Raw genomic sequence first — 18167 nt, forward strand, 5'->3', positions numbered from 1 at the left:
TTAAACTGTTTTGAACTTGTCATTATCTACAGCACATCAAAATCAGTTGCAGAAAAATTCGAATGAAGACTGGCAACGCTTTGCCAATTTTTTTACCAGCGTCGAAGTGTGCACACACTTTTGTTTATTTACAAAGAAGGAAGAACTAATCATGAAATGGACACGGGACAGGCTTTTGTGCTAAGCTTTTTTCTCGACGAGGGATTGGAGCCGAATCTTCTGGCTGAAGCATCGCAATTGGGTATCACCAAAAGTTTATTGGAGCGTCGCGCAGATGCAGCACAGCACGAAGATGTAAATGGAACTGACTTTGAATGTGTTACAAAAGATATTCCTGTTCCGATGCTTAGAAACCAAGATGACCAATTTAAGGAACAATTTCGCATGCAGCGCAGCACATTTCAGGTACGAAGAAAACTAACAAAATTAATAAACGCGATAAACTTATGCTTAGTCCTACAGGTGTTGCTGCAAGCCACAGGAAAGGCAGTAGCTGGAAGTAATGAGCCCATTTCCCATGTGAGTTTGCCTGAAAAGCTTCTTTACACGCTCAGATTGCTTAGCGGCAAAGTCTCATTTCGTGAAGTTGGCGAAATCTTTGCAATACCTAAAAGTTCGGGATATGAAATTTTTAAATGGGTTGTGAGTATTTTTAATACGCTTTTGCCAAACTACATAAAATGGCCCATATTCACAAATAGCACAAATGGCATTAGCAGTTTGCCTAACGTGGTAGGCGTTATTGAGGAGTTTCGTATTCCGCTTAAGTTGCCGATACGTGTTGCCAATACTAGTGAGCGACAATGTCATGCGTTAGCCTTGCAAGTAGTTTCTGATGCGCGCAGTCGATTTTTGGACGTGCATATTGATGTACCCAATGATTTGCAATGCATATTGATGAAAAGTCCGCTGTTTGAGCGACTTATTGACACAGACCAGGACCAGCCATTAATGTCAGAGCAACAGCATTTGGTGGGCGAGATGAGTTACCCTCTGCTGCTAAATCTAATGACACCGTTTCCGGACTACGGCGATTTGACGCCTTGCCACATGAGCTACAATCTGGCCGTACATTTATGGAATGCGCCTGTGGAACGTGCATTTGCATCACTGCTATCACGTTTTCAACGCCTCCAGTCCTTGGACATTACAACTCTAGATTTGGCCTGCGTCGTAGTTTCGGCCGCTTGTATGTTGCACAACTTTATACTAGACTGTGGCGAGCCCCTTGAGGACATAACTGTAGATTTTGAAGCAATGCCGAAAAGTCAAATCAATATGGTTTTTGAGGAGAATGGGCAGCAGTACTGGGAGCACACATTAGCGGCAGAAAAAAAGCGAGAATCTTTGGTGGCAGGTTTTCTACGTAGTCAATAGATTTAGCGATCATTAACAACTGACCCTAGAATTTATGGCTACCAACATGTTGCCTAATATTGTTTAATTTTAAGTCAACACTATAAAATAATAATAACAATAAACCTATTTTACTTGTATTATAATTGTGCCAAGTACTCGCGTAGAAGGTCGTTCCGTTCTCTCTGAATGGCGTTTGATTCCTCAATACGCTTGCTTAATTCTTTGATTGCCGCCACTCTACTGCGCTCAATAACGAGCAGCTGTCCATTTAGTGCATTCGGTACGAACATGTCTCCATTGGGATCCAGTTGTGTTGGACATGTTTTACATTTTATAGTGGGCTCCTCTGCAAGAGCAGTGGCTTCTGGCTTTGATGTGGACTGTGGTTCATGTTGGAACAGTTCATCAAACGTTTCATAGTGCTCCCATGACACTCGTTTCCGACCAGTCCGTCGCATAGACTCTTTGCAGGTGCGGTATGTCTTCTTCATGTTACGCATCTTGCGATCGCATAAATCCTCGTTTATTCCTTTGTAGCCTGCTCTCTCCATTTCATCAACAATTTCTGTCCAGAGGACACGCTTACGGTGTTTTGGATCACGAAACCTGTTGTTGTAAATAGTCAATGTTCATAACATTATGTGAATTATTTCACTCACCGGTCTCGTCGTTCCAAATACAGCTCAACGAGGAGCTTTGTGCTCTTTGCATTCCAGTGCCATTCCTCGACGTTGTTATCACATTCCAAGTAATAATGCGTGGTACTTTCGTCGCCTTCGTCCATTTTTCAAGAATACATTAATCCAAATTTGATTGTTTTTCTTTTTGTCAAACAGAGATTGTTGTGTACACGTTAGAGCTGTAAAAAGAAACGATTCTGAATTGCTTTAATCGATTTTTAACATGTTTGCAACAATCGTTTTGTTTGAGAATCGACTATCGCATTTTTTGCACTGAATGGTGCCCAAACCCCAAAAAAAGACAATGACGATATTTTTATAGGTCGATTTACTATCGAACCGCGCATTGCCTATCGGAGAGTGCGAGACTCTAGCGTGTGTTTGTTGTTTGCCATTTTGCTGCGCTGAGGACGGCTTATTGAAAGTTGATAACAAAATGTAAGTTTAGCAACAAGTTAATTTAAATTACCCACAACAAACAGTGTTTATCTATTGTTGAGAAAATATAGCTGTAGGAGACATAAATAATTTTAGAAAACTGCTGACTGTTCAAAATGCGGCGGCGACCAACGTCGCTGCTCTTGTAAAGTGACGCTAATATTTCAGAGACGTTCTAAAAGCGGTCTTTCTATAAAAAACCGTTACCAGTCATACAGTCTTACGAGCTGCATTATTAGTTGTATATTCGGTACACTTAACGTGCTAATATTGTTCAATTTTGATAGTTTATTGCACAAAAAGTTTACGCAGTCGGCGTCGGCAGCGCTGCGGCTTTATGTTGGCGTTCATTTTGTTTTTCCTGCTTGCAAAACCACCACACACATACACACACTATTACAATGCAGCGCGTGAGAGCGCGCTTCTTTGTTGTTGGGACGGTCACGCTCTGCTGCGTACAAATTCTGGTTCTCATCTCCGCTTCTTTTTTACAGCTATTGTGTGTGCGCGCAGACTTTTATTGTTGCTAATTGAAAATGTCGGCTAAGCGCAAGGCAGGTGGTAACGGCGCCGGACCCAACAAGCGTCGCCCCAAGAAGAAGGAATCGGACTACGAAGATGACTTCAGCGATGAATCCGATGAGGATGTGCCGCAGCAGCTGCAACAATCTGGCAACCAAATGGAAGTGCTCATTGCGCACGATGAGTTGGATCCGCCGAGTAAGCTGCCTGAAGACTTGCTGGCTACGTTGGACAAGACGCCCGGGCAATTGCTGGTGGCCGGTATGGTGACTTGGGATTTAACCGGCAAGCGGGATCGGAAGAATGTCTCCAAAGTGCGTCCTAATCTGTACAGCTTCCACCGCTTTACGGATGAGAAGGTACGTGTATATTCTACTATGTAGTTTGATCATAATTAAATTACATTATTACGCTTAATTTTTCAGTATCGTCACGTGGCTAGCGGTCCAGCCGCCGCGCATACTATACTTGTTAACATGGACCGCAAGGCGTTGGGCTTTGGACGCAATCCGAGCGGCCAATTGGGCTTAGGTCCCGACGTCAAGCTGTGCGAGAAACCCACTCTCATTACAGCTCTCGACCAGGTTAATATTGTGCAAGCCGCCGTTGGGCGTCATCACACACTCTTTCTCACCGATACAGGCACCGTCTACGCCTGTGGCGAGAATAAATCAGGGCAATGTGGTGTAGGTAATACACATGCCAATATTACCACACCGACGCCCATCAACTATCGTGGTGCACCGATCATACGTATTGGTTGCGGCGCCGAATTCTCCGTCATTCTGGACATTAAGGGAAACTTGCATACATTTGGCTTGCCCGAATATGGCCAATTGGGTCACAATACAGACGCCAAGTACTTCGTAAATGCTAACAAATTGTCATTCCACTTCGAGACATCGCCTAAAAAGGTCGTGCTGTACATTGAAAAGAGCAAGGAGGGTCATGTTACCCCCGTCGATGGTGTGCAGATCGTGGATTTTGCTTGCGGCAACAATCATACGGTACAAATATTGGCCGAACAACACCCCAAGAACTGATAATATAAATGCATCCAATTAAATATTTTCTATAGGTGGCCATTGATTCCAAGAAGCGCGTCTACAGCTGGGGCTTTGGCGGTTTTGGCCGTTTGGGACACGCCGAGCCCAAGGATGAAATGGTGCCGCGTTTAATGAAATTTTTCGATGCTCAAGGCCGTGGGGCACGTAGCGTCTTTTGTGGTTCTACATTCAGTTTGATTGTTAATGAACTGGGTGTGCTATTTCTATTTGGACAAAATAAAAAAACAGGCGAGGCGAATATGTACCCCAAGCCTGTCCAAGATTTAGCTGGTGAGTAAACTAAAAGTTTAAAATTTCATTGCGTATTCATAAAAGGGGAAATATCTATCCTATCCAATACAACATATTTTTCATTACCAATAATTGAGTCCTTTCATAAAACATGCTTAAAAAGCACATTTCAAATCGACAATATGGACTTAGAGCAAGTTTTCGGCAGCAAAGCAACTGTGAATACATAATTTTATATTGTCTTACTACCTTTCCAGGCTGGAATATTACTGCCATTGGCTGTGCCAATACTTCCATTATGATTTCGGCTGATGATACGCTTATTGCTTGGGGAGCTTCACCCACATTCGGTGAGCTAGGCATTGGTGAATTTCAGAAATCTTCGACGGTGCCCAAAGAGGTGCCCAAAATGGATAATGTTAAAATACCTCAGGTAGCTATGGGCTATTCGCATACTGCTTTAATTGTGGATACGTCGCATGAGGCCACCAAGCAGAAATATGACAAAATGCCCGAATATACTATTGATGATTAGAATTGGAAAACAAAAAACCGAAAGCAATTGAATGCAACAAAAAACAGTAACAATAACAGTACATAACGTATACCGCTGCCAACAACAACAAAAAACAATACTGCTCTATATATATTTACTATAACTACAGTTAGAGTGTACAACTAAAAAAATCTTGAACTGATCAACGAAACGTCGCTGCTACTTACTGCAAAAGCAAAAGATTACTAAAATCTACGCTATAGGTTAATGGGTCGTACTCAGCCAACCCACCCCCGAATGCTAATTTAAAAACACACTAAACTATATCTTAAATATGCACATGAGATTATCATATGCACTATTGTGCATTGATGATTTTGAATACTTTTAATATTTGTAATAATTTAATGTTCTATTTATTGTAAATTCGGTCACTTCTATTTATTGCTGTATCTTTATGCCCGCCCATTTAGGCTTAAATTTGTTCATGATTCCATTATATTTGATCGATACATACCGTTTTAGTTCTAAGTCCCAGAACTTACACAGTATTTTTTTCAACACAATATAACACAATCCTATAGCATGTATTTAAATGCATGTATATGTAAGTCGAAAAAGTATACCAGAAAAAAGCGCAAGAGTTGCAACTAAAAGAATCATGCATTTTAATCATAAACAAAAATATTTAAATAAACTCATGTTAGTATGTATTTAAAATAATACATATTTGTCTCTAATTATTCAGGAATTGAGGAAAAGCGGTTGGTTAGCTTTATATGGGCTGTAATTAGATTTTTTTTTGGTATTATGTTGATCAGAAATACTTATTTCTTATCATAATTATGGGAAATATTGATACGTTTTTGTTCTTTGATCACCCTTATGAAATAATTCCGTATAATATAGAAACGATACTGGTTCTTCTTATTGAAGATGCCATATAAATTAATGATTCATTGCTTCCATTATTCCGTTCTTCAGTTTTAAAAGAGAAGCGTTTCAGTAATTGACATCAAAAGTAGTTTGAATATTGGGAGTTGGATGTCTAAATTCTGCTATACTTGCTTTTTGGTTAATTATTACAAAACTAGCATAGGCATCTAAACCGAAAAGTGGAACCTAAAAGTATGCTACTGGTAATTGTTAAAGATAAACATTGGAAATGTTTTTACCAAGGTTGGTTATTTAAAATCGACGTAAAATATAATACCTCCTATTTAATGAGAAATGTGTAAGTTTAGGGTTCAAATCGATTCGATTCACATAAATCAATTGTGATTATATTGTGTTAATTGTTAGAGTTGAAATCCAATGAAGCTGCTTTGCTTTTGGTCCAAATGCTATTTTTTGGTAACTAAAATACATATAGAGTTCATGTCTGTTCGCGGCCTCAATACACACTGTGTTGGCCCCTAAAAAAAAAGGCAAATGTGAATGAAAGTGAAAGTCAAGCGAAAAAGCTTTGCTCCCACTCAAAGCTTCTTTGCGTCCATTTTATTGTTGTTGTAATTCGGCACTCGGCTCTCAATTTTGTCGTTCCTGCTCTCCGTAGGACTTTTGACTCCAAACTCTCTGCTTGAGAAATCTCATCGACACACACACAAAATAAGCGGCAGTCTCAGTCTTCCGCCGTAGTCCTTTCGTGTAATGTGCGCCGTTCGAAGACAATTTTGGCACATCAAGTTTCAGTTTTATTTTTTTCCCACAAAACACTTTTCAGTTCATCATTTTTATTTAATTTGAGTAGCAAATTAGCAACAAACAAACAAAATTTATAAGCACATCCAACAACTACAAAAACAACCAACACAACAAAAAATCAGACAGCGTCATTTTTTTAAACAATTTTATAAAGTATTACCAACAAAAAAAATCAACAAAAAAAAAATGAAAATTTGCTAAAAGTGTATTTGATATAAAACGACAAAAAAAAGAAACCAACGGCGCGCCTACAGCAGCAATAACAAAAATAGTTCTAACAGTGCCTTTAAAAAAGTAATCAACATAAACAAAAACAGTCGCTATTACTAATACAACAACACTCCACCACATAAACCAGCAATATTTTTATTAGTTTTTGTTTAATTTTTTCGGCAACAATCTTTTACTGCGCGCAACAACATAACGGTACGCTATTACGTATACGCATGTATTTATGTATTGTGGGGTGTTTAGAGGTAGTCAGTATGTGGGTGTGTGTGTGTGTGTGTTGGTTGGTGGTGTCGCTTTTCCGTTGCCGCCTTATGATGTTACACTAATTGGTATGCAGCGTTTTTTTCTTTCGTATTTGCCACGCCACGCATTTCATGGTTAGTAATTATGGCGTCGTTGTTGTGTTTGTTTTTTTAATACAAAAAGCAAAGTGATTTCTGCTTGAGAGTGTGTTCGTTTATCTCTCTATGTATGTGTGTGTGTGTGCGTGTCTGTTGGGCTTTGTTTTTCAAAGGAAAAAAATATACAATTCTCCCTCCCACACACACATTTTTGCATTGTTCGCTCTTCGAACGTGCCAAGGAAGGAACCAAGAAGAAAATTGCAAAACTGACTGTTGGGCTCTTGGCTTACACGATGATGATGACGACGACCCTAAAAGTGTGGCGTTGCCGAAAAAGGTTCGCTTTTTTGGCTTTAAGCTGAGCGAAGACAAGACACACACAAACAGACATATACACGCACACACCCACACACACACACAGAGTACCGTACACACAAAAACTTGTTTGTTTGCCATTGTAACAGCACGAAAACGAAATAGCGGGCGTTTCAAACGAACGTTTGGACACATACCGAACAGGGTGACCATACCATTCAATATTTTAAATCTATATAATTGAGCTGTTTTTTCTGGGTGCACCGAAAACTAATGAGTATTTCTGACAATAAATATTAAAAAACTATTAAATATATTAATTTGACTTACGAATTGTTGAGATATTTAATTTAGGCTTATCTTGAAAGCAAATTAGCAATTAATGGTTCATTTAAATGAAGAAAAGATTATGCGATTAATAAAAAATTAATGTATTTTTATTTCTTGCCTCGATTGATCATTATTTTAGGGATTTATTTGTGGAGAACTTAAAATTGTAATGAGACATCTTTAAAAATTAAAAGCTAATCCAAAACACTCGGTATTTCTAACTTATAAAATATTATAAAGCTCTATCTATATTGAGATAAGGAGATTGAGGCTAATCGGTTGGCTAAATTAAAAAACTATCATATGAACGAACAGCTTCAAAGTGAATTTTGACAAACCACCGAATGTTTAAGGCCGGATTTAAGTTTTTAAATACAACACTAATACATATTCATTTTGAAAATCAAAGTCATAGCTTGATTTTAAAGAATTTCACCCTAATAATCATGTTATTTTATTTTGAAGAAAGGCATATTATTAGCCCTACAAATTTCGGTCACCCTGACGTTATATACACACACACACACACACTTACATAGATAGGTATACCCTGTACATATATGTTTGTATGTATGGGCTGCCAAATCAATAATGACAAACAAAGCAGCAGCAGGACGACAGCAGCTTTGACCGACCGCACGACAAAGTATCTTTTGTCGTGTGTATCCTGCTGTGTGTGTGATTGTCTGTTTGTGTAGTACTTGTGTGCGTGTGCGCCTTGTTATTAACTCACCTGTGGCTGACACTTTTCATATTAATAGCGATAACAACAACAGCAACTACCACTATAACGACGTAAATCTTTATTACATTTCCCACTGCGAAGGTGTTTCCTTTTTTTTACAGGTGTGCACTAGAGGTGTGCGCGTGAATACGATACCATCATAATAACATGGATAATAATAATCATGATAGTACGAAATAATAACAAATACTACTTACAATAACAATTACAATAATTATAGGAATATTAATAACTTTTAACTTCGCTGCTTGCTCATCTCAAGGAGAAACTCTGGGCATGATATTGTTTTAACACTCCACTTTATTATCATACACAACTCTTGGAGAGGATCTAACTATCTGGTCTTCAATCTTCTGTGTTGTTTGTTTATCTGGCGTCTTTGTTGTTAGAATCCCAACTTCACGCACCACCATGGCCCCTAGGATTCCTTTCTATGAAGTGAAGCTGGCGTGATTGAACCAGTTAACTCCTTAACCCGCTCACGAATCATTCACAACACTATGCGTATCTTATTGGCTTTGTCCTTTGTTGTCCGCTCCTCTTGCTGCTTCGCCACCTGCTGATGCGTCTTCATTTTCTTCTTATTCTTGCTGAAGCTGCTTTTGTCACCTTTTGTGCTCGTTGCTGACGTTCGGAAAGACGATGACGCAGATTAATACACAAATTTCATTTTCAATAAGTAAATCAAACGCCCACGCAATGAAACCGAACAACTGAACAGGGCCAGAGCAATGGCCTGCCACCAAAGCCTTCGTCGCTGTGTCCTTTCTTGTGTATGTGTGTGTGTGCAAAATTGCAAAGTAACGGTATTTGGTGTAGCGTGCAGAAACAGCAACAAACTAGAGAACTCAACAGGTTATTGGCATTGCGATGGCAACGGCTATGCGACTAAAAATAAAAGCCAAGCACACACATACGCGCAGACCAAATAGAATAATGGCCAACATAAGTGTATGTACACAAAGGCCAAGTCGCTTGCTTTGACTTTCTGCGAATTAATGCATGCAAACACAACTGCACATGTATGTATGTAATTGTGTGTGTGTGGGAGCGTGTGCTCAGCTAGGATTAAATTAACGCAAATTAAGCAGATTAAGCAACGAGCTAACGCCAGTCACATCATCAGCCCCACAAATGAGCAGAAAAACCACAGCAAATAGCAAAAGCGTTGACATCACACGCCAATGCGCACAGCGACCCTCACACTCACCATCACACATACATGCATATACTCTACATAGTATGTACATATGTATAGTATGTACTCACCTACGCTCACCATGCAAAATGCGCAGGACAATGGCAAGAGGAGCAGCAGCAGCAGCAACAGCGCCACGGCAACCCAAACAAAATTGATACACAGCGGCGGCGGCTGCTGCCAAACATCGAACCTCACACCCACACACACGCACAGACGCACATTCACACGACACACAATTAAACAATAGGAAAAAGGACACACAAAACGCGCTGTCTGCCAAAGCTTTTACACAGAAACTCGAACACAGGAGTAAATGGGAACATGGGTTGCTTTTAAATCATTTGCAGCATAAAGAGCCAGGCATTAGGGGTGTCCAGTTCTTCTTTTATTTCTAAACACAATGCAACTGCAGATAAGTGGTTAAGCAATTAAAATGACAACAAATAGTGGAATTTACTTAGCTTATATACTAGTCTACTATTTTTTAAAGATTAATGTAATAAGCTTGTTGGTTTGTCTATTACAGGAAGTTTTATAAACATAATTGGGACATTTTATTCATCTATTATTATTTTATTACAATATATACAAAATTTTATTATTATACAATTAGTATTATCCGATCTGATAGCTTTTTCTAGTTCTCTATATCAATTACTATTCTGCTTCTTTACGTAAGGAAAACTCTAATAAAAAGTGTTGCCTACTTTTCAGCGGAAAATGGCAGATACAGTAATTGTAAATATTTATGAATATTACATACATTTAGAAAACCTATAAATATGCACATTTTGCAAAAAGAAACATATATACAAACAAAAAAATATAAAAAAAGAAAGAATGTTTAAATTTAAAATAGAGGTAGAGAAATTGATCAAATATATACATTTAAAATAAAGGTAAGGAATTATAAATGAATAAAGTTAAGTTCGTGTAGCTTTCCAATTGTGGACAGCATCGACGTATTTTTGCAGCGAGGAAAAGAAACGTTTATTTAACGTGGTCAAGGTCGTTCAGTACAAACTTATTAAAAAATGTTAAGCTTCATGAATGTCCCTCTCTTGTCAGCTCATTGAGAAGTTGATTGCACAGCTCTACAGAAGGCGCGCCCGTCTTTAAAACAAATTTCAATTAAAGTTTTTAATAGCCTAGCGCAAAGTATTTGGTTGCAACGTCAATTACATTTTTCCAGGCTTTAAATACCACGGCCGCGGACGCCACCGACCGCGCCACTCAACCACAGCAGTGCACTTAAACGCGCAATTAAGTCGACATTCATAATGCACGTGCCCCGCACACTTCCTTGATCCGCCTTAAACGTCAGCAGAGCTGAAACAGCAAACCTTGCTACCGTTAATATAGCAGCATACAGTGGGCTGCAAATAGTCACAGCCTTTATGTCATTAAACTAGAAATGTAGCTTGATTGTGGCAAAGAGACGTTAATAGTCGAGCAAATTATAAAACACTATCAAGCATGCTTTCAATGGAAAAATTTGTTTCAATTTTGCTTTAAGTTTAGTTTTTGGCTTAGTTTTGTATTATCCGTAAAGCTGCTTTAAATTCTTATGTGCATATCATTTCTATAGTCTATTTATAAAAGCAATAATTTAAATTATCATATGCATATAATTTCTATAGTCTATTTATAAAAGAAATAATATGAATCGTTAGCTATAAAATGCACAAGTATGATTTTATTTTATATTGAAATGTAATTTGGTGTTAATTTTATAATTATGAAATTATTTATTTTACTCAAAAATATGGATTTCAAAAGAAGTTCGAAAGACTTTAAAATGTTATGGACAAGAGATTTTTATAATTAATGATTATCAATTTGAAACCTTTAAAGAAACAATTTATATATAATGCTCATAATTATATTTTGAATGTAATATATTGCGAAAGAAACTTAAATTGTGATGGTATTTTTTTATTTTAAACTATCTACGTGTTTTATGAACATCAGATCGACGTTCAGCTGTCTTAAGCTTTTCCTAAATCGGATGTAGGCTTCTTTTTAGTCTAGTTTCGAAACATGTTTGTTATGTGTCTTTCAAATTTGCGCCATTGTGCGGTGTGGGGCAAAAGGTACGCCTCGGCGGCAGAAGCGATTGCGATTGCAAGGGCGGAAAGTGCAAGGCTGCCATTCATAGTGCCGGGGCAAAAATGGCGCAACGTCGACGAGGAGGAAGCGCAGGCACTAATCTCTGAGTGGGCGCGAGCTGCTGCTGCTCCTCTGCATTGCATAAGTGTCAGTGGCAGTGTCATTTCGGTGTGTGCGTGTGTGTGTGTGTATGAATGAGTGAGTGGGTGTCAGTTTGTGTGTGTCCTTGCTAAAAACAAAAGACTGATGATGATGATGGTGATGGCATCTGTTACTTTACAACTACTACTACACTACTACTACCTTCTCTGCTAACAAACAATCTTTTATTACATTTTTGTTTTACCATTTTTGTTCTACCTTTTGCGCCATTTGCAGCACCTTTAGTATGAAATGAAGCAGCAAGACAAACGCATCGAACACGAAGACGACGACGAGAATATTTCGAATAAAGTTACGTGTGTAGAATGAATAGCAATAACTTGCAACAATGGTGGGAAAATACATACCGACGTCAACAGCAGCAGCAGCAGCAACAACAACAACAGCATCAGCAACAACAACAACATGCCATTGACCTGGACTCCTTGGACCTTCACTACGCACTGCTCGAGCAGAATAACAATTTTGGGCTCGCTGGCGGCATTGGCAACCCTACTACGCACGATTTCGAATATGATAACTACGGCAACTATGGCAATCTGACACTGATAAATCCCTATGATGCTGGAAATGGTGGCACAGATACGGAGCATGCGATACCATCGTTCACGCTGCTCCTTATGGCCATCAGCTACGGTCTTGTGGTCTTCGGCGGCGTCCTTGGCAATGCGACCCTAGTGCTGACCCTTTGCTCTGCCTCGTCGGTGCGTCTGCGCAATCCTCTCCTGCTCGCCGTTTGCATTGCCGATCTTCTGGTCACGGGCATTTCAGCGCCGGTCACTCTACTGAATTTGGCCATGAATCGAGGCACTAGATCGCTGCCGTTGCTGGTCTGCAAGGTCATACACTATGTGCAGGTAATAACCAATTCTTTATTTGATTCTTCTTTCAATATTCTATAGCTTACATCAAATTATATAAAATAACAAGCTAAGTTTGAAGTAAATCGGATGAAAATTGTAGAGTTTTTATTTAAACGTTGGAGCTCGTTTTCCCCCACTTGGAGCTCGAATTTTCCAAAACCTAGTGCTCACTTTCACTGTGAGCTGGACTGGGCGTTGATTGCCAATCAGTCAGTCAGTCAGGACAAACTATATATATATACATATAGATATTATAAAACATGGCAATGGCTTACATTTAATCAGTGATTAAGGCCTGTAGATAAATGATCCTTAATGGTACGTTTTGTACTAGACAATGATGATCTTTCTGACTTATCACAAATTTTTTGAGCTGAAACTTTCAAGTGTATAATCTATAATGGCACAGTGTTTTCGACTCGACTAAGAGCAATGTTTATTTATTTTGTTTGTGAAATATAGGAGAAAAATAATTTGATCCAAAACAGCAGCTTACTTCCATAACTTTTTGATCGACATATTTTTCTCCGATTCCTTCTGCATAACCTTGGCCACAGCCATCTCAAAATCCTCTTGGGTGACATGAACGCGGCGCTCGCGCAAGGCATACATTCCTGCCTCGGTGCAGACGCCTTTTACTTCGGCACCCGATGCCCCCGGCATGAGTTCGGCGATCTTACGCAGATTTATGCCGCGCGTCAGATTCATTTTGCGCGAATGTATCTTCAGAATGTCCAGACGCGCCTCTTCGTTGGGTGGGGGGAACTCAATTTTGCGGTCAATGCGGCCAGGACGCAGAAGTGCTTGATCCAGCACATCAATGCGATTTGTTGCCATGATGACCTTTATGTTTTTGGTAGCCTCGAATCCATCGAGCTGATTAAGCAGCTCCAACATGGTGCGCTGCACCTCAGAATCGGCACCAGAGCCAGAGTCCATGCGTGCCGAGCCAATCGAATCGATTTCGTCCATGAATATAATTGAAGGCGCATGCTCGCGGGCCATGACGAACAGCTCGCGTACCATTCGAGAGCCTTCGCCAATGAACTTCTGCACCAGCTCCGAGCCAGACACACGAATGAAGGTGCATTCGGTGTGGTGGGCCACTGCCCGGGCCAAGAGCGTTTTCCCAGTGCCAGGTGGGCCGTAGAGAAGCACGCCCTTTGGCTGTGCTATGCCCAGGGCGTCAAACAGCTCCGGATGCTTAACGGGCAGCTCAATAACCTCCTTAATCTCTTTGATCTGCTTGTCTAGACCACCGACCATTTCATACGTTGAATCGGGCACCTTTTCCACCATCATAAGCGAGACAAGTGGATCAACCTTGTTGGGAAGAATTTTGTGCAGTGTGTAGCTTTCATTGCGCAATGCTACGCGGCAGTTGGGCGTTACATCTTTGATGTCGATGGTCTTGTCCACATCAACAACATATTTTCCCTCGGGATGCACCTTCACGAGCACCTTCTGCTTGTCCATCGGCTTGACCACCTCGCCAATGTAGCTGCCCTGCTCCTGCAGCAGTTGAAGCTCCTCACGCAGCAAGCGTACTGAAAAGCATGTCTGTTTCATGGCATAATACAAAAAAAGAAGTCGTATCTACCTTTTGAGTTGAGCTCGTTGCGTTGAGCTTGCAGGCGGCGTAGATTCAGATGCTTTTCGGCTACAATAAATTGCAGTTCCGATATTTTCTGCAAATAATACGAACCAATGCCGCTCTTCGCAGACACCTCGTCCACATCAATGTCCATCTACAGGCGATCTTTAGTTGAGAATTATAAACCAAATAATGCATTTTAAATACTTACAACAGCTAGCACAGGCATTTTGAGTTGGTTCGAATAAAACTTGTTCGTCTAATTTTGCAAAGTCCTATGATAAAATTGTATATGCCGCCGGATTGCTGAGATTGGAGATTTTGCTGTTTGTATGAGACGGCAGTTTCTGGCCAGTGCTGTTCAAGCTTCTAACATAATAGTGTTGCAGCGTTGCCATCTTGGCGTTTGTGTTACAAATATCATCCTTCTAGCAATGACGTAGCAAAATGGGGAATCAAAGCGATTCAATTTCCGGTTTCGGTATATCCGGTTCAATGTTTCGTCTATGGTACGGTGTTTTGCGGTTCAATAATATTTATTAACGGTAACCGGCTTAAAATAATTTCCATTTCATTTTTGGTTTGTAATTTATTATAATTTCTAAGTATAAATCTAGTCTTAATTAAAACGTCGAAGCTGGTCAATAGCTTTAAATCTAATAAGTGTCATGAGCTTCTAAATAAATAATATTTTAGTAAAGCTTATTAATCACAGAGTGGTGAATTGAAAATTTTTAGTTGAAGATTGATTAGATATACTCGATTATGGCTTTAATAAAACCGCTCGGAATATCGTAGGTTGAGAGAGATCGTTGATGTGCTAAGGTAGAAATTAGTTAGTTGCTTGGTTAAAAATCGCGTTTACAACTGACTTTAAGGTGTTTTTCTAATCGGAGATTTGATGAGACATAAATAAATGTTTTAGATATAAATAAATACAATGTTAACTAAACATTTTTTTCCGTTAGCATAGACAGACAAAATGCAAACGTAATTCCGATTTTAAGAAAAAAAGTTGCATTCCTTGAATTGTTTTCCAGGTAATGCCAGTGGCTGCAAGCACCATTTCCTTCTTCATGCTGTCCTTGGATCGGTATGCGACAGTGAAGCATCCGCGATTGGCGCAACTTCGCCAGCGTCGCTACCTGCATGTGTCCCTGGCCATGCTGTCGTGGCTGGCATCGGCGGCCATCAGTTCACCCTTTCTCTTCGCCTACAAGATCATTGCCAAGTCCGTGATTATCAAGGACAGCCATGGAGGGAATTTCAGTGGCAGCGTGGCGGGCGGTGGCAACAGCGGTATCGCCACGCCCAGTCCGGTTAGCATTAGCTGCACATCGGATCTGGGCGCCAATGCCACGTTCATGTCCTTCATCATATTCCATACGATTGCGGTGTTTGTGCTGCCCGGCGTTGGAGTCCTGCTTAATCATTATGGGGTACGCCGAAAGCTGTGCGCCTTGTCGCTGACGGCACGAGCGGCACACGGTGAGCTGCCGCTGCCAATGCCCATACTACGACGTCAGACGCACATGGTCATTGTGACGGGTTGTGCCAATGCGCAGCAGGCTGCCTGCGGAGGCAACACCACAGCCGACGAGACATCCAATGGCGTCGGCGGAGGAGGGGGAGCAATGGCCGTTAGCCCGGGAGACATACAATTGCACAACTTGCAGCCTCGTTTGCCCGGATCCGGCTCTGCTGGTGCACTTGAGCCGGGCTCGTATCGCTCCAGCAACCCCATATCGCCCAGGTGAGTGTACAAAATGCTTCTCTTATTTCACCGACCTTTCCGAAGCCAGACATACTATATAATAGAATCAATCGGCTTTGATCAATCTCTAATTGAAATATCTGTTTTGATTATCTGTTATGACTGTTTATTTTGCACCGATTTAAGCTATGGCAGCTACAAAGGGCTTATAATTTGAAATAAACTTGATATATATTTAAAAAAGGGAAAATATAATGAGAAAAATATATCCAGAATTATCATGCCTTTTCTAGATTCCAATTCGCTACAATTTGTCGAAAAAGATTTGGGTAGATTTTCCATTACAATTTCATTTGAATAACTATGTGCGAGAAATACTATATGTTTTTTAATTGAATTCGATGATGCAATTTAGGATAGGCCTTTATATTCGAATATGTTTCGGTTCGTAGCTAAATGAATTGGCCTTATCTCTTTCAAAGAGCCATGCGGGAGATTCGGGCCCATTCGCAACGCCAACGCATTCATCGATCGGGCCGTGGACCTGCTACCCCCGGCATACCCTTACCGCAGACCTCAACATTGCGCTCCCGTCGTCATTTGGCCAATATGCTAATTGCTTCTGCCTTAATTTTCATCGTCTGCTGGGCACCACATGTCTTTTGCATATTCTATAAGAATCTCGGTTATAAGCAATACTGCAGTAAAACTTCCATTTATTTTAATCTGTTGTTGGGTAAGTGACGCAATCGAATCTGTGGAATCGGTTGTAGTACATATGGAATGTTAATTTGCTTTCAGGCTACTTCTATTCGGCCATCAGTCCGGTCATCTATTGGGCGCTCAACCACAATACGCTTCGACAATCGCCCTGTGCGCCCATCATTCGTTTGCGTTCTATGCAAAATTTTCTGCGCTCGCGCTTTCGATCCCACACCATACCCCCGCCGCCCTCATCCACAAACGAAGCGGCCCTTGGCGCATTCAATCCCAAGTTGATAAAGCTGACACCGAAACAGTATAGAGCTCAGGCTTCTTCGCATTATCTCTACTAGTGTGATACTAAACTAAACTTGATATAAATATATATACATACTATATATTTTTTACTTAAAATACTTCCACACACACTCACACAAACATTAGGAAACCACTTTCAGACTCACACATAAATACAAATAAATACCTTAACTACTTATCTAGATGTTTTTCAAAAGCTCTACGCAATTAGTTGGCAATATACATAATTACCAAACATACAGACATACCTACATACAAGTATATACATAGTCATAGCTAACTGTTAGTAACGCTTATTTACACCACATAGTTACACGCCTAAAGCTATGCCAAACAAAATGTAACTAGCCTACGGTTAATACATAGTTCAACGACTTTTACAAACAAACAATCGTACATACTTACATACTATACATCTCGTACATACCTTCATACATAGGTACAGCAATAACAAATACATACAAACAAACATTGAATAGAAACCGAAGCAAAACTTCTACTAATAGTGACTTGTTCGAAATGTTGTTTAGTCTTTAAGCTGAAACTGAATGAAAATACAACAACATAATAATATAATAATACTATGTTCCTTTTCATGAATAAGCAATAAGAAAACGCTTTAAACCAAGTTTAACAAATAGAATAAAAATAAATACAAATCAAACAAATGCATATACATATAACTAAACAAAACGTAAACGTATAACAATTAAAAGCTTAAAATCAAATACCTTACAAACATTTAACAAACAAAATAAATTTGGCAAAAAAAGCGAATTAAAAACTAACAAATTAAAGTTGTATATAAATGTTTAAATGTGTTTAAGAAAAGCAAAAAACTAAAAAAAAGCAAATATTATATACATATGTATTTCTATGACTCAATTCTTTTTACACTTTTTATAACTAAAACGCTATGCTAAAACTTATAGCCTATAATGAACTTATTTAAAAAATCAAAAACAAACTTATCGTTTTCGTTTACCAAACAATTGGCTAAACTTTTAACATTATCATTTAAACTTCCAACTAACTTTATAACA

The 18167-nt window shown here is 39.5% G+C and overlaps 5 protein-coding genes across 7 annotated transcripts; 3 read left to right on the forward strand and 2 right to left on the reverse strand.

Annotated features, from left to right (window-relative positions):
- The first annotated feature begins 59 nt into the window (after positions 1-59).
- LOC115626429 (protein ANTAGONIST OF LIKE HETEROCHROMATIN PROTEIN 1-like) lies at positions 60-1485 on the forward strand. 3 transcript variants are annotated; one of them, XM_030521804.1, is made up of 3 exons: positions 60-405; positions 463-642; positions 702-823. In XM_030521804.1, the coding sequence occupies exons 1-3, from the start codon at positions 157-159 to the stop codon at positions 714-716; spliced, it is 444 nt and encodes a 147-aa protein (XP_030377664.1). In that variant the 5' UTR covers positions 60-156; the 3' UTR covers positions 717-823. The 3 variants fall into 3 exon arrangements, with proteins under 3 accessions (XP_030377664.1, XP_030377662.1, XP_030377663.1); XM_030521802.1 differs by having other exon boundaries at positions 65-405; positions 463-1485; XM_030521803.1 differs by lacking the exon at positions 60-405 and having other exon boundaries at positions 539-642; positions 702-1485.
- On the reverse strand, positions 1406-2227 carry LOC115626431. The gene is made up of 2 exons (XM_030521805.1): positions 2019-2227; positions 1406-1965 (listed from the first exon to the last, which is right to left on the reverse strand). Exons 1-2 carry the CDS (start codon positions 2141-2143, stop codon positions 1497-1499), a joined length of 594 nt encoding a protein of 197 aa, XP_030377665.1. The 5' UTR covers positions 2144-2227; the 3' UTR covers positions 1406-1496.
- Positions 2228-2370: 143 nt separating this feature from the next.
- Positions 2371-5518, forward strand: LOC115626428 (protein RCC2 homolog). The gene is made up of 5 exons (XM_030521801.1): positions 2371-2477; positions 2972-3358; positions 3425-4006; positions 4078-4336; positions 4555-5518. Exons 2-5 carry the CDS (start codon positions 3014-3016, stop codon positions 4830-4832), a joined length of 1464 nt encoding a protein of 487 aa, XP_030377661.1. The 5' UTR covers positions 2371-2477; positions 2972-3013; the 3' UTR covers positions 4833-5518.
- A 1392-nt stretch (positions 5519-6910) lies between these two features.
- Positions 6911-17673, forward strand: LOC115626299. The gene is made up of 5 exons (XM_030521627.1): positions 6911-6923; positions 12150-12790; positions 15431-16143; positions 16587-16840; positions 16906-17673. The coding sequence occupies exons 2-5, from the start codon at positions 12239-12241 to the stop codon at positions 17157-17159; spliced, it is 1773 nt and encodes a 590-aa protein (XP_030377487.1). The 5' UTR covers positions 6911-6923; positions 12150-12238; the 3' UTR covers positions 17160-17673.
- LOC115626300 (26S proteasome regulatory subunit 8-like) lies at positions 13208-14731 on the reverse strand. The gene is made up of 3 exons (XM_030521628.1): positions 14602-14731; positions 14397-14544; positions 13208-14343 (listed from the first exon to the last, which is right to left on the reverse strand). Exons 1-3 carry the CDS (start codon positions 14617-14619, stop codon positions 13289-13291), a joined length of 1221 nt encoding a protein of 406 aa, XP_030377488.1. The 5' UTR covers positions 14620-14731; the 3' UTR covers positions 13208-13288.
- Positions 17674-18167: the final 494 nt, after the last annotated feature.

Source organism: Scaptodrosophila lebanonensis, unplaced genomic scaffold, assembly GCF_003285725.1.
Source record: "Scaptodrosophila lebanonensis strain 11010-0011.00,11010-0021.00 unplaced genomic scaffold, SlebRS2 tig00000085-arrow-pilon, whole genome shotgun sequence".
Taxonomy (NCBI): domain Eukaryota; kingdom Metazoa; phylum Arthropoda; class Insecta; order Diptera; family Drosophilidae; genus Scaptodrosophila; species Scaptodrosophila lebanonensis.